Source organism: Echeneis naucrates, chromosome 13, assembly GCF_900963305.1.
Source record: "Echeneis naucrates chromosome 13, fEcheNa1.1, whole genome shotgun sequence".
In the NCBI taxonomy this organism is placed as follows: Eukaryota; Metazoa; Chordata; class Actinopteri; order Carangiformes; family Echeneidae; genus Echeneis; species Echeneis naucrates.
In genome coordinates, this window is record NC_042523.1 from 23,599,340 (window position 1) to 23,625,283 (window position 25,944).

The following is a 25,944-nucleotide window of genomic DNA, read 5'->3' on the forward strand; positions in this document are numbered from 1 at the left end:
AAAGTGCTGCATTTTTCAGCTGAACTAGTAAAATACTTCACAGTAGGAGCATGTAATTAGCATGAAAATGATTTATCATGGAGGTCAGTTTGAGGCTTAGAGGGGTGAAGAGGTCACGGGGTCATGCTGTGGGGCTGAGCAGGAGGGAGGTGTGTGAATATAATAATGACAGATACCTGAGTTTGTTTGAGAGGAGAAAGGGTGTGTGTTTGGGAGAGAGAGGAAGACCCTGAAAAGAATAAAAGTGAGAGAGGTGTTTCAAAAAGCTGCAATTGGTGTTGAAACAGATGAGACTGAAGCTGAACTGAAATAAATCAGCCCCAAGAATGTAAAATGAAGACAAATCCTCAGTGTAGAATAACAGACAAACATGACTTACATTAACTTTTACAGTTAAACTCATACTTAATAATATTCACGATCACATATACCTGAAAGGTCACAATCACCATTTACGTTTACCTTCAAATTAATATTATTATTATTTATTTGCATTTTACTTCAAATTCCAATAAATCTCTTCCAGCTAAACAGTCTCATGGATATTAGGGCACAGAGGTTCATTACTGTAACATCCATGTGCTGCTGACTTTATTTCATCTCACCATTTCTTCTATATTTAAGTCAACAAAGATTTCAGACTGGATCTTATCTCTGTCCCATCTCAATAATGAAGCAGCGTTTGTAGAAATGTCAAAATGAGACTCCCATCTCAGCTTTAATCATCTCTATCTCGGCATTGGTGCTGTCGTGTCTATGCTGGCCCGGCCTTCGCTTTGGAGAAGTTCCCCCCCCGGGGGTTGGATCTCATTTAAAGATGAGTTTTCTGTGGCAGTTTAAATGGTGCCCGCCGCCTCATCACCTGTTTCATCTGGAGATCAGTGACGCCAACAAGAAGGACCACCTGCTTGTTATCCAGTGAGGTCTGAGGCTGCGTGTCCTCCTGTGATTCTGCTTAGTTCCTCAACGGGAGGGGAGGAAAAAAATTTAATTTAAATAATATATTTCTTGTTAGTCTCATCGGATTGCCTCTCCTCTGGGATCTGAACACGATGAGCCCTCCGAGGATCGGGCTCTGAACATGAACGGGGTTTGTTTGAGCAGACGCTGCCTGCAGACCTACACAGAGAAGAAGGCTTTGTTGAACTTTTTGCAGTTTACTCTTGAAATAATGCACACGAGAGATTTCTGTTTACACGTGTGACATCGGCAGAGAAAATTACAGGCTTCCACTTTTAAAGTAACCGTCTCGATCAAAGGTGCGCAGACAGGGAAGGTCCCTACGGGGCAGGAGGAGGAGGGAGGAAACATTAAAGGACTCCCACAGGAGAGACACAAAGAGGAGATGTTGCTGCTGCTGGGAGGATGAAAACAACGAGTGAAGTGAGGAGAGTTCTGAGTAAATGAAGGAAAGCCAACAGCGGCACTTTAGGAAATCATCTAATTCCTTCATGATAATTCCAAACTCCTGTGCATTCAACGTCGCAAACGTTTTGTTGTCTTAATCAAAACATCACCGCATCCAGACGACGGCGAGGAGTTGGCTTAAAAAGTTCAATGTTTAAAGCTGAACTGTTAAAACGACCCTCGCTCGTCTGGTCTGGTGTCAACAGCTGCATATAGCAGCTATTGTTTTAAATAAATTATTGATAAAGGTTCACCAAAGGTTGTTAATGCATTCTGAAGCCAAACCTCATCTTTGTACTTGATGTACAACAATTTTATCTGAGTGGCTGTCATAAAACAAAACAGTTGAAGAAAAGGAAATAATATAAAAAAAAGATGTTTAGTAGTGTCCTAAAACCAATCCAGATGTTTTCCTGTCTGGACGTCACTCCAGGAGCCCGAGCTCTTCGGCCCGTTTAAATGAGCTGGACTCCAGTCTGTCGACTGTCATTAGAGGATGTCCGTGTGTCTCAGCGGGAATTTAATTTAAGTTTACAGTGATTGTTAAATGTTCCTTGTTTTGAATACATCGACAGGAGGATGAGCACAGCGGAGGACTGTGGTGGTGTTTACCCTGAGCTGCGTGTTTGTGTGTGTCACGTTGTCGGTGGTTTCAGACTTGTGACTCCTGATGACACAGCAGGACTCACCGAGGGAGTTTAACTGTTTCTGCTTCAGCTCAGACAGCAGGAAGTGATTTTATCACACATGAGTTCACACATTTGAGTTTAGCTTTGGACATTTTGGGTCTTTAATTGACTGAATGCCCGACTTTTGCCTTGGAGTTGGTCTGCTGACGATGGATGGATAAACTTTTTACTCACAGTATAATTTATCTCAAATATCCGATGTAGCCTCTGTATTTAAATACCTAACCCTAACCCTAACCCAATTGTGTCAGAACTTCCCATTTCCTTTCCAAATGGGGCACATGAGTCTGCAGTTCGGTTTAAAGGTCTGGATTAACACACTGACCTTCTGTACTACCCTGTTCCTTCCCAGCGCTGAGGGACCCGTCTCATGTTATCTACAGAGCGAGACTTCAGAAGCTTACAGGCTTTGGTGGATTTGGTGTCAACAGCCTCTGATCATAAAAATTCCTCTGACGTTTTTAAGAGAGCCACATGAGACAACACTGAAATGATGGGATTCATTCATGTTAATCTGTCAACACGCTGCTGATCAGGAGCATAATTTGAGTACAGTTTGCACGACATGCACCAGATTAGATGTCGGAACGAGTCGAGTTCTGTTGAGACCAAACACGTTTAATTGGTGTGAGAGCCGTCTGTGGTCCTGCTGCGCCTCCGTTGTACAGGTTTGTTTGCCCGAAGGCCGTCTGGCAGTGACAATGACGGCACTGGCTTCCAATCAGCTTCCCCGACAAAGACGAGACAGGCATCAGGATGCTGAGTGGTCTAATCTGTGTGCACGTTCAAGCAGATGTTGAGTGGGAGGACTCATGAGTAGTCAGAGACTTGCCAGAAAATGTTTTGAAGTTTTGTCTCATTCTTTTTTTTCTGCCTTCTACAGCCTAAAGGATCTTTTACTCCCACCTACTCATTTAAGCGCTAACAGGTCCCAGATTACAGGTTAAAACTAGCTGCTAATCACACAGATGCTCCCTCAGTGGGAAAGCTTCTGTCGTCAGATGGAGAGGAGTTTATTTGTGTACGAGAACAGTTTGTCCCCACGCAACAAAAAACATGAGTAGGCCTGAAGTAAAAACCACAAGAGTAAAGAGTAACAAAGAGCTTCTCTGGCTCCAAAACAACAAGCCACAAACTCATTTTGTGGAGGTGTTTTTCAGCGGAGGCCCATCTGGTTTGAATCCCCATTACTGGTAATAATGAAATTAGAAGATTTTATACCGGAACATTTTTTCTCCGTAGCCCACAGGAGCGTTAATGCTGGATTGTAGGAGCCAGTTCGCTCTGAATCTGATGTGGTGGTCCAACAGCTGACATTTCGAGGTTCAAAGGTTACTCTGTTGTGGTCCTGCTCTGCTGGGAGTCCCCCCCCCCACCCCATAGGTGGGCTGACCTCGTCATAGTGACAGCTGACAACCAAGTTGGAGAGTCTGGCTCTGATGTTGGAGGCGTGAAGAGTCTGGACAGACTTGATGTCTGTTCCGACTGAAACTGAAGCTGAGTGTCACTCTCCAACTCCTGCACTTCAGTTATGCAGCTGGAACATCAGTTTTCTGATTAAATTCAAGGATATTTGTAATATTAGCTCGTATAGTACCTTGAAATATCAGCAGGAGCATTTACACAGGAAATGAGATTTGACACATTCTCTACTACAGCTGAGAGTATGTTTGTGTTATTAAATTATTATTTAATATTTATACGTCACACTAACTCTTTATTAATATTTTGATTGGCAGGTGGATTATTCCTAGTTTAACTTTTGTGGTCCAGGAGCCTCTTAAAGTTAAACAGTACACAGCGATCAAAGTTTCTGACATCCTGCTTTGGTCTGTGTTTGATGTCAGGAGAGACAGCGACTGGAGACCATCCTCAACCTCTGTGCTGAGTACAACAAAGGAGAGAGCGCCGGTCTGGACCCTCTTGGCTCAGGAAGGACGGGTTTCCCCGGTGGGCTGGCCAACGGTTCTGGGCGGAGACCGTCCGTGGAGAATGTCCTGGGTGGGACGCCATCCGCGGCGACGCTGCGCCTGACGCAGAGGCTGAGGGAGAGCGACGACGAGAACCTTAAGGAAGAGTGTAGCAGCACGGAGAGCACTCATCAGGAGGTGAGGACGTCTCCGGCTCCCAACGCAGCGTCAGCTCTGCACAATGGAGACAGACAGGTCAGAGTGAAAACATGGCTTCTCTCTGCATGCAGCTCTGGAATCAGCATGTGCAAGTAATGAGCTTGGCTCTGTCAAAACCAGCGAACTTTGGGAACCAGGCACTGCTTTACAGTCAAGCTTCTGGAGGCTTTATGAATGTTAAGGCCACAGGATTTATCACTTCCAAGAGTCACTTTGTCTTTACAGCATTTTTACTTTGATGGTTTGAGCTGTTTTTGAATTAAACTAGAGAATCAGCTTTTTCTAATGGGCCCTGATTCTGTCGTGTGTGACTTCATCTGATAAACTCATGAACAAAGTTAGTTAAGGATCAGATTTGGCTCCACATGTATGCATAAGATGCGAACCTCATGAATATTTTATAAGGTTGCACTAATGTGTCCTCCGTAGCAAGAAAAAGACAACACTAATCTCTATGAACAGCTCAGTGTGCAGATGAATATTTCATCAGTCAGGAAAAGTCTGCAAATTAAAACATCAGCTTCCCCGAGCTGCTTCCTGCACCCCTCCCCCTCCTTTTCATCCCACCTTTTAGATGGTGTTGTCTCCTGCATGGACTTAATTTATCATTAATCTTCTGTTTCCTCTGTCTCTGTTCTTTTGTTATCCAATCTCACATTCATAGGTCACATTACGATTATAGTTAAGGCTTTTATTTTAGAAGCTTTTCCCACCTGACTTCACCCCCTCTGTTTACTTCTCCTACAGCACGAGGACTCAGCTGGTCCAGGTCGTGTTGAGCTCAGTTACCTGGTGGACGAGCGGGTTCGCATTCTCGCTCGGCTCGATGAGCTCAAAACCCGACTGACTGAGCTGGAGCAGCAGCTCCAGGAGTCCAAACAAGAGGTGGAGTATCTGGTTTGGTCTAAAACCATCCGGGCGTGTGGAGGTCCTGAGGCTCAGGCTGCTGTTTTATTTCATCAATAAATTTGTATTTCTTTGATTGTGATCTGGCAGGCGGAGATGGAGCGGGCTCTGCTGCAGGGCGAGAGGCAGGCCGAGCTCGATCAGATGGATGCTGAGACGGACATTGTCACGCAGCTGCAGCACAAGCTAGACGAGCTGGAGAGCGCCATCCAGAGGGAAAAAGACAAGGTAGAGAGAGCACTTAATCAGACAGGCTGCAGGTATTTACTGAGGTTCTATAGATTATCTGACAGAGAACACACACACACTGCCTGTTCTTTACGTCTATATGTTGGCGACTGCCGGACTTCTGACATGAGGCTGAGCTCTTCCTGGTCTTGGGGAATTGAACTGATTCGCAACACATCTGAGTCGATGAATTTAAGATCTGGATTCTCCTCCTCGGGTGTTTTACTCTGTCTCGCATGTTTTCAACGTTTTGTCTCATCTGGTTCTTCCTCAGCTCGACTCCGCTAACTAACTGATATACATTAACCTCTAATCCTCTCTCTGCCTCCTCAGCACTTCTGGTTACTCAGTCTCAGATCCACCTTGCTGCCCCTTTCTTCTTCTTCTTCCTCCCCGCTGTCAGCATGACAGACACCTACCCCCCCGTGGCTGTATGGGCTCTGTAGTCTGTGGTTGTGTTGTAGTGCACGGGTTCCTGCAGGACGAAGGCGTTCCAGTAGCTGTAGCATGTCCTCTGTCGCAGGTTTAAGGAGTCCCCTCCTTTTTGTTTCCTTTTACCTACATCCAACACATTTTAACACTCACAAGACTGAGGAAGTGTTGAGGAAGCTCATTTATCTGATTGGTCCCGTGACTTTTTGTGAAAATCAACTTATGTAAGAGTCAGAACTGTGTTTCTTCCCTCTCACTCTGTCAACTCTGTCATGTATTTTGGTTTTGTGGCTAATTATGACCAACAACACGTCTGCCATCTCACCTTTGTGAGAATCTGCTGATAAATAAGCACAGAGCAGAAAATTGTAGGCAACATTTTTGTTTCTACCTCCATTTTATTTTTCAGGAGTTAAAATGTCTGAGACTCTTTGGTCTCTTATTTCCTCCTTCACGTCTTCAAACTGTTAACATTTTATCAAAGCATAAAGCTCTGAATCTTTGAGGGTGTGGCCTCATTTGAGTGCCCTAAAGTCTCGGCTCTGCCTCTTCTCCCATTTTTGGTTTATCTGGGAATGAAGATCGGAGTGTGGCCCTGCCAAGATGGCAACAGCAGATCAGCCCACTGAGCTCTAAAGCTCTTTACAAATAAAGACAAAAAGTCACTGGTATACTTTGGTTCCATAGAGAAATCTTTAGTGAAATATCTGACAAAGTGTTTTTGGCATTATGGTATAAGAAGCAAATCATGTCATTAGATATTTCTTGTAACTGCTCCAGAGAATCTACCTTTTCTCTCTTTTGGAGTGAAGCTGCACGAGGGCTGTGTTCTCACATCTAAACACTGTATCTGAATTGAGACTGTCACATTGAAATTGCTCAGCTGTGATAAATTTCAATCCAATTTTCAAGCAATTTTCCTCCAACATTTTGAAGATCTACCTGTATTTAACCTTCATCGACAGAACGGAGGCCTGAATATAGACGAGACTGATCCCTTTAAAATCAATCGCCACCTGTCTATTGCTAACACTTCGCAGCTTTTTATTATTTGCATGGCGTGGATTTTGAGGTGTGTTTTTATCCCTCTCTCTCTCTGTCTCTCTCTCTCGCTCTCTCTCTCTCCTCCTCACCCATCCATCCTGTGTGTGGGTGTGTGTCATGTCTTTCTAGGAGAGGGCTAATGTTGAGTCCGAGCGCCGGGCCCTGCAGAGCCTCCAGGAGGGCTACGCTGAGCTGAAGAACCAGCTTCATAACTGTCCCGAGTCCCTGCGGGAACAGTTGCAAGAGCAGCTCAAAAGGGTGGGTCGTCAGTCCAGCAGAAGCACCTTAGACCCCCCCCCCCCCCCCCCCCCACCACCACCACCACCACCACCCCCAGCCCAAGTCCAGTTTAAAGCATTAAAACTACACAGTGTGAACCAAACCTCTCAGTTCCGCCGTCCCACCTCTGGCCCCCCACACAGAATCACCAACCCATAGTGTTCGTAGTATTTTCACTTGTTTAGATGAATGTTTACCAGGTAAAAGTTTAAAACTAAATCACACACTTATGTATGTTTTCTGTAAAAATAGCTGTTCTAAATTTGCAGAGTAGCATCTACTCCTACAGTGAGAATTCCCAAGTGAAAATTTACAAAAAAGGCAGACTTCAGCTAAAAGTAGAGAGCAGTGTCAAATGAAAGTCAACTTTGCAGCTATCAAAAGGCTAAGTTCAGCTCAGAAAGCCCAGAAAGTAATGTCAAATAAAGGCAAAATGGGTGGACAAGCCAGAAGGCTAATTTCAGAAAAAGGTAGCGCAGACTTTTGACTTTTACATCTTGATGATTCGACAAATGAGTTGATGACAGCGTATCAGATCTGGAAGGTCAGACTAAGCTAAATAAATTTATTATATCATGATAATATGCACAGCAAAAAAAGACAGAACTGTGAGTCTGTGGAGGAGCTGAGGCTCGGGATTGTGTTTGTTCCCCCTCGCCCGCCTCCACGTCACACACAGCCTTTAGAAGGTGCCTGTTACATATGTTCGACACACACATGCTCAGTGTATTTACGAGGCGCCCCCTCACAGACGTGCAGGAATTTTCCCTCCTCCACACCAACACGCCCCTCGTAGCCTCTGGGTTAACATGAAAATGGTCCCCGGTCACATCAGCTGTTAGTAATGCCTTTTGGTTAAAGTGCAGGTCCTGTGACACGACCTCCCGCTGCTGCTGCTGCTGCTGCTGCATGTGTGAATCTGATCTGCATCTCTGCTGCAATGTGTCATGGCTCATATCATTTGTATAACTCCTCACTAATCAATTAACATAGGCCCTGACTAGATCCATTCTCTGTCTGTCCTCGCTCTCATCACGTGACGCTCATGTCAGCTGTGATGCTTTTTGGTTCAGAGTTAGATGTCTGCTTTCTGAAGGTAAAAGGCTGAAATAATTAATGTTGACTGTGTCTACTTGTCACTCGAGGCCGTAGCAAGTTCTGTGTAAAGTTTATAGTTATTTCAGATCCAGACGTAGGTAGAAAATAAGGAAGTTCTGAAAGTATCAACTTAAATCTGAAAAAAGATCACACAATCTTTTCAATCAAATTTGATTTTGGTCCAGCTCAGACCTGGTCAGACCAGGTATTAACATCCGATTCTGATGGCTGGGCCACATGCAGCCAAACGCCTCCAGCTGTGTAAATATAAAAGTGTCCTTTGTCACCCTGCGGCACCGCCCTCTCAGCTGACATCCTCTGCTACCGTTTCATCATAAACTGAGCGTTTCACTTTTTTTTTAAAAAGTGCTCAAAGTCCCACCCGATCTAAAAGTGACTTAACCTCAACTTTGGTGGGACTCGAACCCACAACCTTTGAATTCCAGTCCACTGTCCATTGTGCCACAGAGCCCTTGATACAGGGACTTGACTCCTTTACAACCCCGACTTCTCCAAAAATGGCCTCATATAAACAAGATGGCAGTGTCCATATGACATGATCGCTGTTAAAGCTAAACTCTGATGGGCGTTGAACCCACAACCTTTGAATTACTTCTATTGTATCCATGTAGCAGTCCAATGCGCCACAGAACCTTTATTACAGGAAGCGGTCAGCAGGTCACTGAAAGGTCTGTCTGACGATCACTAATAAAGCTTGACTTTGGTAAGACTCAAACCCGCAACTGAACCAGACTGTTAGCTGGAAACTCTTACCCAAATATGGCTTGATTGAAAAAATAAAGATGGCAGTGTGGAAGCTTCAGAGCAGCAGTTAATAAACCAACAGGTGACATCACCTGTTCAGCCAACCTTGAACACATGTTGAGTTCAGGGAACCTTGACGACAAACAAAGTGAGAGAGCCATTGATTAGATGATCGCTGATAAAGCTCGACTCTGGTGGGACTCAAACACACAACCTTTGAATTACTTTCTTTGCACCATCTAGTCCAATGCGCCACAGAGCCTTTTGTACAGCATGATAAAATGGTTAGACAGTCTGTCATCAGCTGGACTGTCACCACTCAAGATGGCAGCATCAGGCCATCACTAATAAACTTTGACTCTGGTGGGACTCAAACCCACAGCCTTTGAATTACTTTCTTTATATTGAGCTAGAAGTCCAATGCGCTGTCCATTGCGCCACAGAGCCTTGGATACTGTATGATGGTTACACTGAACCGGACTGTCAACAGAACCGTCTCTACTCAAAGATGGCAGCCTCAGGAGGCATATTAGAGCCTTAATAAAACTTCACTCTGGTGGGACACCACAACCTCTGAATTACTTTCTTGGACCATCTAGAAGTCCAATGCGCCACAGAGCCTTGGGTACTGTGGGATGGTTAGACACTGAACTGGAGTGTCAACAGAACCGTCTCCACGCAAAGATGGCAGCATCAGGCAATCGCTAATAAACTTTGACTCTGGTGGGACTCAAACCCACAGCCTTTGAATTACTTTCTTTATATTGAGCTAGAAGTCCAATGCGCTGTCCATTGCGCCACAGAGCCTTGGATACTGTATGATGGTTACACTGAACCGGACTGTCAACAGAACCGTCTCTACTCAAAGATGGCAGCCTCAGGAGGCATATTAGAGCCTTAATAAACTTTGACTCTGGTGGGACTTGAACCCACAACCTTTGAATTACTTTCTTTGTATCCATCTAGAAGTCCAATGCGCTGTCCATTGCGCCACAGAGCCTTTTGTACTGTAAAATGGTTAGACAGAACCAGACTGTCATCAGCTGGACTGTCACCACGCAAAGATGGCAGCATCAGGCGATCACTAATAAGCTTTGACTCTGGTGGGACTCGAACCCACAACCTTTGAATTACTTTCTTTATATTGAGCTAGAAGTCCAATGCGCTGTCCATTGCGCCACAGAGCCTTGGATACTGCGTTATGGTTACACTGAACCGGACTGTCAACAGAACCGTCTCCACACAAAGATGGCAGCGTCAGGAGGCATATTAGAGCGTTAATAAAACTAGACTCTGGTGGGACTCGAACCCACAACCTTTGAATTACTTCCTTTGTATCCATCTAGAAGTCCAATGCGCTGTCCATTGCGCCACAGAGCCTTTTGTACTGTAAAATGGTTAGACAGAACCAGACTGTCACCACGCAAAGATGGCAGCATCAGGCGATCACTAATAAGCTTTGACTCTGGTGGGACTCGAACCCACAACCTTTGAATTACTTTCTTTATATTGAGCTAGAAGTCCAACACGCTGTCCATTGCGCCACAGAGCCTTGGATACTGCGTTATGGTTACACTGAACCGGACTGTCAACAGAACCGTCTCCACACAAAGATGGCAGCGTCAGGAGGCATATTAGAGCGTTAATAAAACTAGACTCTGGTGGGACTCGAACCCACAACCTTTGAATTACTTTCTTTGTATCCATCTAGAAGTCCAATGCGCTGTCCATTGCGCCACAGAGCCTTTTGTACTGTAAAATGGTTAGACAGAACCAGTCTGTCATCAGCTGGACTGTCACCACTCAAAGATGGCAGCATCAGGCCATCGCTAATAAACTTTGACTCTGGTGGGACTCGAACCCACAGCCTTTGAATTACTTTCTTTATATTGAGCTAGAAGTCCAATGCGCTGTCCATAGAGCCACAGAGCCTTGGGTACTGTGTGATGGTTACACTGAACCAGACTGTCAACAGAACCGTCTCCACGCAAAGATGGCAGCCTCAGGCTGCATATTCAATGATCGTTAAAAAAAACTTGACTGTGGTGGGACTCGAACCAGTTAATAAACCAACAGCTGACATCACCTGTTCAGCAACCTTGAGACAGTCTATACACACGTTTAGTATTCAGGGAACCTTGACGACAAACAAAGTGAGAGAGCCATTGATTAGATGATCGCTAATAAACTTTGACTCTGGTGGGACTTGAACCCACAACCTTTGAATTACTTTCTTTATATCCATCTAGAAGTCCAATGCGCTGTCCATTGCGCCACAGAGCCTTTTGTGCTGTAAAATGGTTAGACAGAACCAGTCTGTAATCAGCTGGACTGTCACCACTCAAAGATGGCAGCATCAGGCGATTGCTAATAAACTTCGACTCTGGTGGGACTCGAACCCACAACCTTTGAATTACTTCCTTTGTATCCATCTAGAAGTCCAATGCGCTGTCCATTGCGCCACAGAGCCTTGGGTACTGTGTGATGGTTACACTGAACCAGACTGTCAACAGAACCGTCTCCACGCAAAGATGGCAGCCTCAGGCTGCATATTCAATGATCGTTAAAAAAAACTTGACTGTGGTGGGACTCGAACCAGTTAATAAACCAACAGCTGACATCACCTGTTCAGCAACCTTGAGACAGTCTATAAACACGTTTAGTATTCAGGGAACCTTGACGACAAACAAAGTGAGAGAGCCATTGATTAGATGATCGCTAATAAACTTTGACTCTGGTGGGACTCGAACCCACAACCTTTGAATTGCTTCCTTTGTATCCATCTAGAAGTCCAATGCGCTGTCCATTGCGCCACAGAGCCTTGGGTCCTGTGTGATGGTTACACTGAACCGTCTCTATTCAAAGAGGGCAGCATCAGGCAATCACCAAACAAACTTTGACTCTGGTGGGACTCGAACCACAATGTGATGGTTACACTGAACCAGACTGTCGACAGAACCATCTCTACTCAAAGAGGGCAGCATCAGGCAATCACCAAACAAACTTTGACTCTGGTGGGACTCGAACCCACAACCTTTGAATTACTTCCTTTGTATCCATCTAGAAGTCCAATGCGCTGTCCATTGCGCCACAGAGCCTTGGGTACTGTGTGATGGTTACACTGAACCAGACTGTCAACAGAACCGTCTCCACGCAAAGATGGCAGCCTCAGGCTGCATATTCAATGATCGTTAAAAAAAACTTGACTGTGGTGGGACTCGAACCAGTTAATAAACCAACAGCTGACATCACCTGTTCAGCAACCTTGAGACAGTCTATAAACACGTTTAGTATTCAGGGAACCTTGACGACAAACAAAGTGAGAGAGCCATTGATTAGATGATCGCTAATAAACTTTGACTCTGGTGGGACTCCAACCCACAACCTTTGAATTGCTTCCTTTGTATCCATCTAGAAGTCCAATGCGCTGTCCATTGCGCCACAGAGCCTTGGGTCCTGTGTGATGGTTACACTGAACCAGACTGTCAACAGAACCGTCTCTACTCAAAGAGGGCAGCATCAGGCAATCACCAAACAAACTTTGACTCTGGTGGGACTCGAACCCACAACCTTTGAATTACTTCCTTTGTATCCATCTAGAAGTCCAATGCGCTGTCCATTGCGCCACAGAGCCTTGGGTCCTGTGTGATGGTTACACTGAACCAGACTGTCAACAGAACCGTCTCTACTCAAAGAGGCCAGCATCAGGCAATCACCAAACAAACTTTGACTCTGGTGGGACTCGAACCCAGAGCCTTTGAATTACTTCCTTTATATTGAGCTAGAAGTCCAATGTGCTGTCCATTGCGCCACAGAGCCTTGGGTACTGTGTGATGGTTACACTGAACCGGACTGTCAACAGAACTGTCTCTACTCAAAGATGGCAGCATCAGGCAATCGCCAAACAAACTTTTGACTCTGGTGGGACTTGAACCCACAACCTTTGAATTACTTTCTTTGTATCCATCTAGAAGTCCAATGCGCTGTCCATTGCGCCACAGAGCCTTTTGTACTGTACAATGGTTAGACAGAACCAGACTGTCATCAGCTGGACTGTCACCACGCAAAGATGGCAGCATCAGGCGATTGCTAATAAACTTTGACTCTGGTGGGACTCGAACCCACAACCTTTGAATTACTTTCTTTATATTGAGCTAGAAGTCCAATGCGCTGTCCATTGCGCCACAGAGCCTTTCGGACCATGTGTTTGTACCACACTCTTCTCCGGCCCATCTTCTCCACCTAATATGGCTTCTTCTGGTTTCAAGAAATGCTTAAAAAACGTGTGTAAACTGTGGTAGTAAGATCGTATCAGACGTGGTCACTGTCTAATTCCAGGTGTGGCCTGATGAACTTCGAGCTGAAATGGAGGTTAACACCAGATCTGAACTGTGTGGACCACGGGGCTGCGCTGTTTTCATTACTGAAATACCAACAACACATAAATAGGAGCATGCTCTTCATGTTTGCTTGGCCAAGTTGTTGTGCTTTTAGTTGTCCTCCCCCCACCCCTCCCAAAAAAAGAAACCAGCCTCAGCTTCACAGTGTTTTGGCTTTGCTGTTAGCAACCATGCCAGTCTGGGGCGAGTGGGCTACTTCAAAATGAGCTCCGTAACTCAGATGTAACAGCTGATAGCGTGTGCCGGTCCTCCCTTCAGGACGGAGAGGCGTTGGAAGCGGGAACCAAAAAGTTTGAGGATCTGGAGTTTCAGCAGCTGGAGAGGGAGAGCAGTCTGGAGGAGGAGAGAGAGACCATCAGCCAGCAGCTGCTCCAGGAGAGGGCAGAGTACCACAGCAGTGTGGCCAAGAGGAAGGTGAGGAGACGCGAGTAGACCGTAGACCAGAAGAAGACCGGAATAAAATCTGGCTTTGAACAAAAGGGGTGACCTCATTTTTGTGTTGTCTCCTGCAGGAGAAGGTGTCTGCTTTGGAGAACCAGGCGAACCAGCTCAGTCTGCAGGCATCTCAGGAGTGTGAGCGGCTGACAAAGGAGCGAACGCTCACCCTGCAAATGCTCCAAAAGGTGCACAAACACACCTTCACACCTGCAGAGAAAGCCGGCCAGTCGTCAGAGATAACACTGATATTCTGATTTTGTTCTCCAGGAGAAGGAGAGACTCTTGGCCCTGGAGAAGAGGTACCACAGCCTGACTGGAGGAAAGAGCTTCCCAAAGTCCTCCACTGCAATGAGAGAGGTAAGAGAAGGGCCGAGCCGAAAACAAACGGCCACCTGCGCTCGGTGCTCCGGGAGGCAAACCAAAACACACCTTTGATGACTCGCAGCTGATTGTTGTCTCCTTAATTGGCCGTGGCTCGTTGGTGTGGTCGGACTAATCCAAGGATCTGTGCATTGATTTGTGTGGCATTGATGTTTTTGATGTGTCTAACTTGGACGACGCTGCCTGATGGGAAGGTGACTGACAGATAAAAGTGTCACATGATCCCTTAATCTTTACAAACTTGTGTCGAGTGTCCTGTCAGTTTTCTGCAGGTATTAAAAAAGCTCTTATCCCCGATTGCTGAAACAGGAAATGCTCCATATCAGCGAGGCTGACCTGTTTTTGGAGGATGTCCACTCCTCCCAGCATTCCCTCTGTCAAGCCTCTCCTTCCTACTTACATCCCTCCCCTCCCTGTCAGTTGTGCCCCAGCAGCCCCACAGAGGTAATAAGACTAATGACCCCTGCATGAAGCCCATTACTCCTCCCTGCTTTCTGTCTCTGTGCAGCTCCCCACAAAGGTCGCTCATTGTTGCACTGTCCGTGTCCTGGTGGCTCTAACTGTGCCTGTGATGTTCTGAGCTGTGCTGTGGTGGTCTGGAGTGGGTTTTTCCTGTAGACCTTAAAGGCCTCATAGTGTAATTTTATTTTGAAGGGTTTAACATCCAGAAGCTGAAGAATGTGTAGCTCTTCTCTCAAGCTTCTCTCTGGAGCTGCCTTAGAACATGTCAGTCAGCCAATCAGAAGAGAGGATCTGACCCTCTCCTCTGATTGGATGGTTGTTTTCAGAGAATAAAAATCACAGCAGATTTCAGGTAAACACACAGAGAAACCAAACCCCGAAAAGCTTTGACAGTGGGTCAAAGTGGGCGGGGCTTTGGCTGGTGTTGTTGTGACATCACAAAGTCCCAGAAGTCCTGACAGCTGGCTTTAGGGCTCAGTTTCTGAATCCAGACTGTGAGAACCTCTCTGAGGACTCAGACCTTTGAGACTTCAACTGGATTACTGGAGAACCTAGACCTGATATAGAACCAAGGACCACATGGGGGTCTACCTGTAGACCGCATGTAACTTTAACAGCACCTTTAGTTCAGGGATCTAGTGGATTAACTCCCATACGCTTCTGTCCGCTCACGGTTGTTTACTTTGTTATGATCAGTTGTTTACCACTTTGATCGTCCGTCTGCAACCTGATTGTGTGTCAGTAACTTGTGATGCGTAAGAGTGTGTTCCTCTGTTTTCACACACAACCAGATAAAACAAAACTGGTTGCTTACATCACATCACCTCTGAACTGAAAAGCTCAATGCATTGTGGGTTGTTTCTGCTCTTCTGTGTGTGTGTGTGTTGTCCTCATGGCTTCTCATGCTGTCTGACTGTTGTCGGCCACCGGCTTCAGGAGTATATGAGGCTGTCGGACGTTTATAAGATGTACCAGCGTGACAGCGAGTCCGCCTCGCACGGCCGCACGTTTGCCATAGATGCTGCATTAGCGGGCGCCTGCGAGGTACCATCACTTCTGTCTGTCTCCTCCGTGACTTCCTCTGTCTGTAGTCACTCTCCCTCCGTTGTCGTGTCATGCTGCTCCCTCTGCTGGCCTGCAGCTACTCAGACTTTGTGGTGCATGTGTTGTGTGATATTTACTGTAGATGCTGAGGATCGGGTGATGTCATCATGTCAGGATTAACCGAGGTCAAGACAAATATAACTTTTTATTGAGACAATAATAGTACAAACAGACTTTTTGTGATAGAGCTCTGAAATTTTGGCAAAAAAAATCTTTTATTTGTCTCCAAATTCAGATATTTCTGACTCACTCTAATTAGTGATGTTAAATGGAGTCCAGTGCTTGAATCTGCACCAGGAAAAAGAGGAGTTTAACGCTGTAAGTCAGGATTCCACGACCAAATAAATGTCTGCTAATGGATTAAAACGCAGCACGCTGCAGGTCGGGTATGCAAGTCATTTTATTGCGCGCTTTTAAAACGCTTCATGTGACAATTAGCTGCGGTTGATAGCTTTAAAACTTTAAGGTTTATATGTGTGTATCACCCACCCAAAGTCATAACTTTTCACTCTGAAAAACTATTTCCTGGAGCAAATATGGGGATTCAGACCAGGTACCAAAATGAGGCGTTTCCTCAAAGTGTTATCGCCTCATCCATCACAACAGCAACACAAAACATTAATTTATTAGTCTGCTGTGTTTTATATACAGAGTATTAAAAACTTAATGACCCATGAAATGACCAAAGTTATGGTTTAAATGTGATCTGTTTCTGATTGGCTCCAGCTGTAGTCACGTGTGATTCACCAGAATAATAAAACGTCTGGCTGTGTGTCTGTGTGGCCCAGATGATGCTGATTGTGTGTATTTTGTCGCCTTTTGTTTTAATCCAGTTACGCTCCCCCGCCTCCCCTCACACTCCCATGATGCCATGGGTCACAGAGTGCACTCCACATGTTTCCCTCCTGTTGCCTGTCGCGCTGACATGTCTGCTCACTCCTGTCTCTCTCTCCTCTCCACCTGTGTGTGTGTGTGTGTGTGTGTGTGTTTCCTCTGAGAAGGAGTATGTGACAGTGGGCCAGTTAAATCAGATGTATGGGATGCCAAAGGTGGAGTCGTCCCCGACCTCCCCGCTTCGCCAGCCCCTGCAGTCTGGAGCAGTAGACCCCGCCTTCTCCTGCCTCCCCCCTCCTCATGGCTCCTCCCTCTCTCTCTCTGTGGAGGTGTGTGCTAACCTTCCTGCCATTTCTCATCCTGACCAATCTCTGTCTGTGTGTGTGTGCTTGCACTTGTCGTTCACGAAACAAAATAACATTGATTGTTTTGTGATTTTTTTTTTTTTTTTTTTTCGTGGTAAATCCAGTAAAGATCCTGCATTTCCTTCAGAAGTTTTAACAGTTAATGTATTTAACTACACTGCTGTTTCAGTGTGTCACTGTGTTTTAGAGCAAAATTTTGAATCACAACTATTTGAACAAGAATAACGCTGACTTGAAATTGTCATATAGTCACACTTCTCCTTTATGCTGCTGTTTATTTAAATTGTGGTTTTGCCTGGTTTGTGCCAAACCATCGGTGTGTAATATGTAACAGTAATAGTGTCCATGTAGGCCTAGAACCTATTGCAGCATTGCGGGTTCGAGTCCAGCTTTTGTGTTGCTCTAAACACAAATGGAATAATGGAATAAAACAGACGCTCTGCTGATTTGTCCTCTGACCTGCTGACATCACATCTGGGGGAATCTGTTTTGACTTCCTCACTGACGTCGTCTGAGTGTGATACCTGTTCCTCTGTTGCTGCTGGAGCCTGTGAAGAACCTTGTGATGTTCTGGATTTGACAGAGTCTGGAGCTGCTTTGCCTGAAGTCACAGACTCCCATTGTTTTCAAAGATCTGTCTCAACATAGCTCAGTCTTACAGCCAGTTTCACTTATGTAATCCATCACATTTGCCTCTCTCTTTAAACGTCAACTCTCGTGTCAGAATTGAATTAGAATGAAACATCAATATCGGTTTGTGTGCACGTGTGTGTGCACTTAACACAGCGATTAGCTGCATGGCGGTCACGTTATGCAAGCAGCGTGGTTAAAAAGTTGAGATCAAACCGGCAGCTTGTTATTGTGACCGCGGTGAACCTCAAAAAACAGCAATCAAACACAAACCCCCTGTTATTCCTGAGCTCTCGACTGCAGGAGAGCAGAAGTGGATCGGAGGAAAACTTTCAAATTCTTGTGGGAAAGTGGGTCATTGCAGCAGAAGGAGAACTAAAACACAGACATGTAAAGCAGAGATTCAGCAGCTGAGGCGACGCGGCATAATGCAGCTGACAACAAAAATGTGTTGCAGATATTTCATTTCCAAAGTATGAAAAAAACCTTCTTCTGTCTTTGAATGCTTTCTAATCTTCTCCTGTTTTCTCTTCTTCTTCGTCGTCTTCTTCTTCTTGGCCCTCTCTGCTGGTCTGCTGCTGCTCTCCAGTACCAGGCTGAGGGCAGTCGGCCTCACCTTCCCAAGCTTGATTTAGAGCAGTGGTATCAGGAGCTGATGGCTGAGTCCAGCCAGCTCTGCCCCCCCCCTCTGCCGGCCAAGTCTCTGTCAGGCCGCCGGCCTGGGCTGCAGGTAGAAGGCATCCTTTCTTCTTCCCATTTGTCCTTTTTGGTGTCATGTCTACGCCAACCTTCAGCTTCCTGCTGTTGTCTCACATCCAGAAAAGTTTGCTCTGTGTGTGTGTGTGACGGTTTAATATTGCTGCATTCACATCATTTGAAAAAAGTCTGTTAACCACAGTTCTGACTGTGAACCTGTGGCTCTTACTGACATAGCAGCATGGGGTCATGGGAGTTGGAGTTTCTCCTGGCTTGGTTCGTTCAGCAGGTTTTTACCTGGAGCTTCAGATGGATGTTTTTTCCTCATCACCACCAACCAGGAGAAACTGGGGCTGCCACACCAACCACATTTTCATCATCATTGGAATGAACATATGTAATAAAAACATGACAAAAGTGACTAAAAGTTGATAAAGTTCGAAAAATATTTTATTAACTTGAGCAATGCATTCACAGAGGAGGAAAGAAGCAGGTCCAAACAGCTACGTTGAGATAAACTGGTGTCACTATGGTGGTGACAGTGAGGTCAGTTATTATGGTGTATGACGAAGACATGCACTGTATCAACAAACTTTAAGTAAATATTTGTTTATTTACTGTACGCCATATTATCGTGGTAATGGTTAACCTTGCAGTTTGTTTCCCTGATTAGTTCAGATTCACAAGTCTGAAGACTAAAATCCTTCATCTGGTTCTAATACAGAGCTGAAACCAGCAAAGTGGAAAAAGTGGATCATAAATATGCAGCTCAAAACGGAATAAAGTCAGTTTTGACCTTCTGTTGGCCGTAACACTGACACCTAGGAATACAGGATAGTAATTATTACTGTAATAGCCGTGTAAAAAGTTCTGTCTGTCATTGATCAGTTTAAACAGGCCATTTTATTGGTCTATAATATTTAATAGTCAGTTTGTTGGACATTGAGACATCACATCTGGATGAATCTGTTTTGAGTTCCTCACAGATGTAGTCAATAAAACAAACTTTTAATTTGATTTCAACCTGATTTCTCTGGTTTGAGAATTGATGGGAGAAAAACCTTCAGTCACAGTTTTAAATATGTCAGAATATTTGAGGACATGAATGCAGCATCACTTAACACGGCCTGATCAAAAGCTCTCTAACTATGCTCTTAACTCATGCATCGTTGATCCTGATATTTTACAGCACTTTGTTGAAGGACTGGCAGTAAAATGCTTCATGGTGCTTTCACTGGTTTTCTATCAGGTGCCTGCGGCTCATTTATGGTGGATTTCAGTTGTCCATCCAACTTCTAACACCTCATCCACCGTCAATGTAGTCGGTTTTAACACGAACTCCTGAACTTGACGTCTTCATCCCGTTTGCTTCCCTCCCTCAGGTTTTCCGCTCCAAGCTGGACAGCGATCCAGGTCTTTCTCTTCATCAGCCCAAATCCGGCTCAGCCTCCCCTCTGCAGCAGGGAACAGCAACACTGGGACGCAACACCAGCTCCAAGGTAGACAGTTTTTTTGTTTGTTTGTTTCTGATATAAAACCCCACTTGAATCTGTTTCTCTGAGTCTGGCTGTTCTCTGACTCAGCAGAGCCCCCTGCTGGTCCCCAACAGCACCGGCAGCCTGCCCAGGAACTTGGCTGCAACCCTGCAGGACATTGAGACCAAGAGACAACTAGCTCTGCAGCAGAAAGGTAACTGACCCAGTCTGCCCCTCACCTGTGAAGGGCACTCCTTATTGCTACATGATCGAAAGCAGAAGTTGATTTAATATCTCCACCTCAGTGAAAAATTCTGAACTGCTTCTGGACTTACTTGGTCCCAGTGTGCAGTTGATTTTAAACCTAAAGCTGTGAACTGAGCAACCATTACTAACTATAATAATAATAATTATACAGAACAGCTCACACATTTATTGGAGCCTGTCAGAAAGTGTGACAAATATGAAAGATGTTCTCAGATGTGCAGATGCATGTTGTTCATGTTGTTCATGTTGTTATCTGTCAGTGTCTCCTGCTCATGTCCAGTGAACTCTTTGTCTGTGTGTGACTTTAGTAGAGGCAGAGACATGTCTTCACACGTCAGTGCTGTCTGACCAAACAGACCGGAGCAAAGCTGTTTTGTTTTTTTGTAGCTCAGCCAAGGCTGCTGGGAGCTGGTCACACACACGCACGCACACACACACACACACACACACACCGGCGTCTGTAGTTCAGCTTCTTCCTCACGTCTGTCTTTGTGGATTTGTCTCCTGTGCTGCTGCACCACAGAGCCCCAGACCTCCAGACAGGCCGCCATAGAGGAGAGCTCAGCAGGTAGATGGATCAGTGTCCAGGAGTTCCCTCCGCTCCCTTCAGCAGGACTCAGCTGGTTTTCTGTCCCTGTCCTGTCTCTTCATCAGTGTCTGAAATTAACTGGCTCAACAAACCGAACCGCAGAAAATGAACAACCTGTTCCTGTTTTATTTTCCGTCCTCATTCAGATAAATACGGCTGGAAGTAGCAGCCAGCCTCTGGACTTAAATGTGACTTATATTCTCTGGTGTTTCTTACGATGTTAAGAGCAACTACTTCACTATTAAGTGATTCATAAAGTACAGAAAAAACGGATTTGGCCACTTAAAACATGTCCGGCGGGGGGAAATATTATTTTAACTCCACCACACATTTGGAATATTTATTTATTATTTATTATTGAGGCCTTTATTTTGGGAACTGGTCCTATCCCTGCACGCACAGTGATATAGCGATTCGGTTCATGAAAAGTAGTTCATCAGGAAAATGCTTTTAATGGCGAAATAACGTATAAAATAATAAAGATAATGCTGAAACTTAAACTAATATTAATGTTTTAATGTCAGGGTAAAAAAATGAAACGTTAAACGTGTTTTTTGCGGAGCACGCTGCTTCTCAGGTGACCCAACTACAGGTAAAGGAGACGCCACTTTGATTTTAAAGGAACATTTACTCTTAAATCTTAAATTAAGGTGTTTTGTGCTGCTGGCTCCAGACACTTTATGAAAAAAAACTACTAAATAAATAAATAAGATAAAATAATAAAATGAAGTCTCATGTATGAGTGAAAGCAGCCTGACAGGTTCTTTCTGTTGATTTATCCATCAAAGGCAGCGTTTATGGGAAGCTGACACATGGTGGCTGTTAATTTCAGACTCTGTCTCCTCATCCTCAGCCTCTTCCATCTCTGCTGTGTGTCATTAACTCTTCTCCTCCAAAAGATTTCTTTTCATCTTTTATCCGTAACATTGAAGACTTTTTTTTTCTCCCATCAATCTTCCATGAATGTTCCTGCTAGCAGAGATGACATCTTGCATGTTGAGCGCTGAGCTCCTGGGCAGCTCTCCAGATGTATCTGCCTGGTGTCAGGTCCACAGCAGCATGGATTTGAGATATCAGAAATTAGATACCTGGGCTTCTTGATGGTGGTGTTGTGACTGTTTTTCTGGTTTGGGCTTGAGATTCTCAGAGAGCACATACTTGTATGTGCGGTGCATGGTTCGCGGTCCTGCAGTTTGTGTGCTGGTGCTGGTTTCGGGTGTTCAGCTGTAGATACTTGGGACGACGGCCTCTGCAGCAGGCCTGTTGGTTTCTGTCGAAACAAGTGGACCTCTGCTGACTCGGTGGCGGCGTCGCTTGCCTGGTTTGGTTTAGGTTCAGTCATTGCTCCAGAACGGACCCACTGACTGGACGTGCTCCCTTTCCCTCCAGGTCAACAGGTGATCGAAGAGCAGCGTCGTCGCCTGGCCGAGCTCAAACAGAGAGCGGCGGTGGAGGCTCAGTGTCAGTGGGAGGCCCTCCACGGCTCTCAGACCCACCTCATGAACTTGTCCTCCTCGTCGCCCTCCTACTCTCCCGTCATGGCCTACAGCCCCACGCTGAGCCACAGCTCCGTAGGCCCTCCTCCTCTGGTTCACCACTCCATCCTGCACCACCAGCCCCCGTCAGCCGGAGAGCAGCCGTATGACACCCTGAGCCTGGAGAGCTCCGACAGCATGGACACCAGCGTGTCCACGGGGAACAACTCGGCCTGCTCGCCGGATAACTTATCCAGGTAGGAGCACGCTGACGAAGGATCGGCCTCGTGTGTCTCAGTGGAGACGTTGTCGTTGTCAATGTTCATATTCAGCAGAGTAAATTGTTCTAAATTATGTTTCAACCATTTGCCCTTTGAAAGCCACATTAAGGGTTTCTTTTTTTCCACTGATGAATATGTCCCTGAAATATTGTATACTTTATTCTGTCGCTGCGATAAACTCAGCTTCTCCTCACGCTCAGATCAGAAAAATAGGTGACAGGTGCACACTGTTGTACAGGGATGCTAGGTTGGACCGGCCAATCAGTGAACAGGACCATTTAACACATTTAATTCAGAGAATTACTTCATTCCCAGATAAAATGGATTCATTAGAGGCTTGCTCACGGTCTCGACACAATGGAAGCTGAACACTTTCAACAAAACAGCCGGCGCCACTTTCTAGTCTTTTACAACTAACAACTATTTAGTTGTAGCAGTAAACGCTTACTTTAAGCCTCAAGAACAGATTTCACAAGTTTAAATGAATCCAAACAGATTACTATTCATGTCAACCTACTGAACGCAGACACACACACACGCTGCTCTGTACCAGTGAAAGTCTGTATCCACAGGCCGGTTAATTAAGAAACCATCTGTTCTTGTGACTGTGAGCTGCATTGAAACAAATGTTCTCCACAGCAGGTTCTCAGCAGCACCCATTCTTCATTTTCCTTAACAGCTCTCACGAGTCAAATTACAGAAAACTATTAGTCCTCTTTCATTTTTTTTTTTTTTAAGAGACGACGTTAGTGATAAGTGGAGGCAGGAGGGGCAGGAAAACGGCACAGAGGCAGTTTATGAGCCGAGTTTTGATCGAGACGACGCGGGTTAGATAGCAGCGATTCAGTAACTCAGGCTTTTAAAGGTCGACTCCCCCGAGCTTCTAATGGATGTCAATCCCAAAAATAAAAGGCTTGAAGTGAAAATACGGTACTTTTTAAATAGCAGTTTTTACACTTCTTAACAACAGACGTGTGCTTATGTTAAAATGTTTCCATATGTGAAGTTTATAGTTAACAGTTACATCAGTGAACCGTGAAGTTGTTAGGCAATGCCACACATTTACAAATGAGATAAAAGTTTATATCTTTGGGATCTGTCATTAGAAAGCTCTGATGTTATCAGGAGGATTAAGGAGAGCAGACTTTGTTGTGTTGCTGAACAGAAACAGAACAGTCTGTATTTCATCATATTTCCACACAGCACAATAACATACATTTTTTAAAGCATTTACCTGCTGGAAGCGCACCGCAGCTACACAAACAATCAAAAGTTTGGATCAGAGTGATGGAAGAAAACAAACTCATCACATCGACGCTGGTCTGCAGGATCTGGACTCAGTGTCAGTCTCCGCTGATACACAGCTGAGCAATGATGCAATGACTTTATGTTTAACGCTTCAGAGTTAAACTTTAATGTGAACTTTTGGTTTTTGGCAGAGTTTGTGTGTTTTATAACAGCGACATAATGTTTTCTATAGACATTTTGTGATACCTGTGTGTTTCAGCATCGGAGGTGTGGACACGCTGAAGATCGAAGAGATGGAAAAAATGCTGAAGGAGGCGCAGCTGGAGAAAGCCAGACTTATTGAATCGAGGGTAAGAAAAGAAGAGAGAGAGCTGGAGCAATGATCCGTCTGAATCCAGACGTAATGACGGATGATGATCGGAGCATTAAACAGCTTCCTGACAGAAACTCGGTCCTTTGATTCATTCGTATTGGTTTCAGATGTCTTCGTCTCTTTGGCCCTGATGAGAAAGTTTAGTGTGAAGTACAACGATGATTCCACTGAAGTTTCTCCGCCACATTTCTCTTCCTGCTCGTCTGATCTTCCGTTTTTCTCTGAAGCTTTAAATATACAGCTCCTTTTATCATCCAATATTTATTAGATCAGATCATCAGTCAAACCTTAATTCTATAACACTTTTCACACAGCTAAATGATGAGTACTTAAATGAGAAGCTTCACTCTGTTGTGATATTCTGGTAAAAACATGTATCAATCAAATGAATGAAATAAATTTAAAATGCTATCACAATTTACAAAAAGATGAATAATAAAATACAATTTACAACATCAGGATCAGTAAACTAAGTGGGACAAAAAAAAATAATTCCCCGATATTCCCCAGAGTCATTAAAAATCAGTCTGAAGAAAGAGGATTTGATTTGACGTCCGGCTGCTTTCGGCTCTTCGGGGGAACCGTTCCATCAGCTGGGAGAGTAAAGTGATTGATTTCTCTCCACTTTATTTGTCTTCTAGCTACATGTGTGATCGCTCTGCGTAAATAATGGTCAGCCGTGGTGAAGCTGTGTGGTGGCTCCACAGCTTGAGCTCATAAATGTTTGAATGTAGGAGCTGGCCGGCGCTGCGAACTCCATCCACAGATCAAAAACACACGTAATGAAAGGCCTGTCTCCTCCAGGAGCGAGAGAGCCTGGCTCGCCGTCAGATGCTGGAGGAGGAGAGGAGGAGAAGGGAGGAGGCGGAGAGGAGGCTGCAGGATGAAACTTTCCACCGGCAGCAGCTCGTAGAGAAAGAGGTGAAGATGAGGAGCAAGAACTTCTCTCAGGTCGGTGAAATGAGACGTAATTGACTCTGCACGCCAGAAAGGTCTGAAATGAGTCCAGACAAACTGTCCTACCTCTGTCAGGTTCTTCACCTGAGGGCAGACACACAGGGATATGGAGGATTTTCTGCCTGGATTCAATTTAATTACACAGAAAATGTTTAGATTTTAGTATTCAGAATTTAAAGAGCAGCAAAGCGGGCGTCAGAACTATCCTGAATGTTGACATTGACCTCAGCCTGATGCTTTGTCTTGACCCAGGCCCGCCCCATGACCCGCTACCTGCCCATCAGGAAGGAGGAGTTCGACCTGCGCTCCCACGTGGAGTCGTCAGGCCACAGCGTGGACACGTGCTACCACGTCATCCTGACCGAGAAGATGTGTAAGGGCTACCTGGTCAAGATGGGAGGAAAGATCAAGTCCTGGAAGAAACGCTGGTTCGTCTTCGACCGCCTCAAGAGGACTCTGTCCTACTACGTTGGTAAGAAGTGCGAGTGGACACTGCCGTCTTTGAGCGCCACGCCAATACGATTTGGCCTTTGACTTATTTCACCTGCCCAGGAATTTATTTGTCTGAAAAACAAACACGAAGCAGCAGAAAGTCTCCGAGGTGAAACTGAGATGTATAAACAGGCTCCCCACAAAACACAGAAGAAACGACCCATAATGCAACACACTGGCGATGTTGCACCAGCTCTGACTCCATTCAGAAAAAAAAGAATAATTGATGTTGCAAATACATTATGTATGTTAGTCCACCCTGGTTGTCACACAAACACACACACACACACAAATCTGGCGATGGCTCATCTGCTGGTAGGTTTCCTTTCCTACCCGTGCAGAGGTACGGGTAAATGCCAAGCAAAAGCTAAATTACTGCAGTAAAAACACAAGACAACTCAAAAAGTCCTGTAGTTAAAGAATTTAAAATAAAATATGTATTATGTACATCATGTCACCAGGTCGTTCATAATGATGGTAATTTAACACAGATTATGAAG

The 25,944-nt window shown here is 45.1% G+C and overlaps 1 protein-coding gene and 15 non-coding genes across 22 annotated transcripts in view; 1 reads left to right on the plus strand and 15 right to left on the minus strand.

Annotated features, from left to right (window-relative positions):
* The window catches only part of phldb1b (pleckstrin homology-like domain, family B, member 1b), a 66,441-nt gene that overhangs the window by 36,440 nt on the left and 4,057 nt on the right, over positions 1-25,944 (plus strand). The window contains exons 7-21 of one of the 7 annotated variants that reach the window (XM_029518301.1): positions 3,944-4,261; positions 4,973-5,110; positions 5,222-5,359; positions 6,965-7,093; positions 13,636-13,791; positions 13,890-14,000; positions 14,083-14,172; positions 16,764-16,925; positions 19,670-19,786; positions 19,871-19,976; positions 20,553-20,597; positions 22,008-22,350; positions 23,882-23,972; positions 24,800-24,946; positions 25,205-25,424. In XM_029518301.1, coding sequence (XP_029374161.1) covers positions 3,944-4,261; positions 4,973-5,110; positions 5,222-5,359; positions 6,965-7,093; positions 13,636-13,791; positions 13,890-14,000; positions 14,083-14,172; positions 16,764-16,925; positions 19,670-19,786; positions 19,871-19,976; positions 20,553-20,597; positions 22,008-22,350; positions 23,882-23,972; positions 24,800-24,946; positions 25,205-25,424 — 2,311 coding nt within the window. The remainder of the gene's footprint in view (positions 1-3,943; positions 4,262-4,972; positions 5,111-5,221; positions 5,360-6,964; positions 7,094-13,635; positions 13,792-13,889; positions 14,001-14,082; positions 14,173-16,763; positions 16,926-19,669; positions 19,787-19,870; positions 19,977-20,552; positions 20,598-22,007; positions 22,351-23,881; positions 23,973-24,799; positions 24,947-25,204; positions 25,425-25,944) is intronic. The other 6 variants (XM_029518302.1, XM_029518307.1, XM_029518304.1 and 3 more) reach the window with 6 other exon arrangements.
* On the minus strand, positions 9,333-9,424 carry trnar-ucu (transfer RNA arginine (anticodon UCU)). Its single transcript is given in 2 exon segments — positions 9,333-9,368; positions 9,388-9,424. It is a non-coding gene; the product is annotated as a tRNA-Arg (tRNA).
* On the minus strand, positions 9,693-9,784 carry trnar-ucu (transfer RNA arginine (anticodon UCU)). The gene is given in 2 exon segments: positions 9,693-9,728; positions 9,748-9,784. It is a non-coding gene; the product is annotated as a tRNA-Arg (tRNA).
* Positions 9,886-9,977, minus strand: trnar-ucu (transfer RNA arginine (anticodon UCU)). The gene is given in 2 exon segments: positions 9,886-9,921; positions 9,941-9,977. It is a non-coding gene; the product is annotated as a tRNA-Arg (tRNA).
* Positions 10,073-10,164, minus strand: trnar-ucu (transfer RNA arginine (anticodon UCU)). Its single transcript is given in 2 exon segments — positions 10,073-10,108; positions 10,128-10,164. It is a non-coding gene; the product is annotated as a tRNA-Arg (tRNA).
* trnar-ucu (transfer RNA arginine (anticodon UCU)) lies at positions 10,266-10,357 on the minus strand. The gene is given in 2 exon segments: positions 10,266-10,301; positions 10,321-10,357. It is a non-coding gene; the product is annotated as a tRNA-Arg (tRNA).
* trnar-ucu (transfer RNA arginine (anticodon UCU)) lies at positions 10,438-10,529 on the minus strand. Its single transcript is given in 2 exon segments — positions 10,438-10,473; positions 10,493-10,529. It is a non-coding gene; the product is annotated as a tRNA-Arg (tRNA).
* trnar-ucu (transfer RNA arginine (anticodon UCU)) lies at positions 10,631-10,722 on the minus strand. Its single transcript is given in 2 exon segments — positions 10,631-10,666; positions 10,686-10,722. It is a non-coding gene; the product is annotated as a tRNA-Arg (tRNA).
* trnar-ucu (transfer RNA arginine (anticodon UCU)) lies at positions 11,169-11,260 on the minus strand. Its single transcript is given in 2 exon segments — positions 11,169-11,204; positions 11,224-11,260. It is a non-coding gene; the product is annotated as a tRNA-Arg (tRNA).
* On the minus strand, positions 11,356-11,447 carry trnar-ucu (transfer RNA arginine (anticodon UCU)). Its single transcript is given in 2 exon segments — positions 11,356-11,391; positions 11,411-11,447. It is a non-coding gene; the product is annotated as a tRNA-Arg (tRNA).
* On the minus strand, positions 11,707-11,798 carry trnar-ucu (transfer RNA arginine (anticodon UCU)). The gene is given in 2 exon segments: positions 11,707-11,742; positions 11,762-11,798. It is a non-coding gene; the product is annotated as a tRNA-Arg (tRNA).
* On the minus strand, positions 11,984-12,075 carry trnar-ucu (transfer RNA arginine (anticodon UCU)). Its single transcript is given in 2 exon segments — positions 11,984-12,019; positions 12,039-12,075. It is a non-coding gene; the product is annotated as a tRNA-Arg (tRNA).
* On the minus strand, positions 12,335-12,426 carry trnar-ucu (transfer RNA arginine (anticodon UCU)). The gene is given in 2 exon segments: positions 12,335-12,370; positions 12,390-12,426. It is a non-coding gene; the product is annotated as a tRNA-Arg (tRNA).
* On the minus strand, positions 12,520-12,611 carry trnar-ucu (transfer RNA arginine (anticodon UCU)). The gene is given in 2 exon segments: positions 12,520-12,555; positions 12,575-12,611. It is a non-coding gene; the product is annotated as a tRNA-Arg (tRNA).
* On the minus strand, positions 12,891-12,982 carry trnar-ucu (transfer RNA arginine (anticodon UCU)). Its single transcript is given in 2 exon segments — positions 12,891-12,926; positions 12,946-12,982. It is a non-coding gene; the product is annotated as a tRNA-Arg (tRNA).
* trnar-ucu (transfer RNA arginine (anticodon UCU)) lies at positions 13,078-13,169 on the minus strand. Its single transcript is given in 2 exon segments — positions 13,078-13,113; positions 13,133-13,169. It is a non-coding gene; the product is annotated as a tRNA-Arg (tRNA).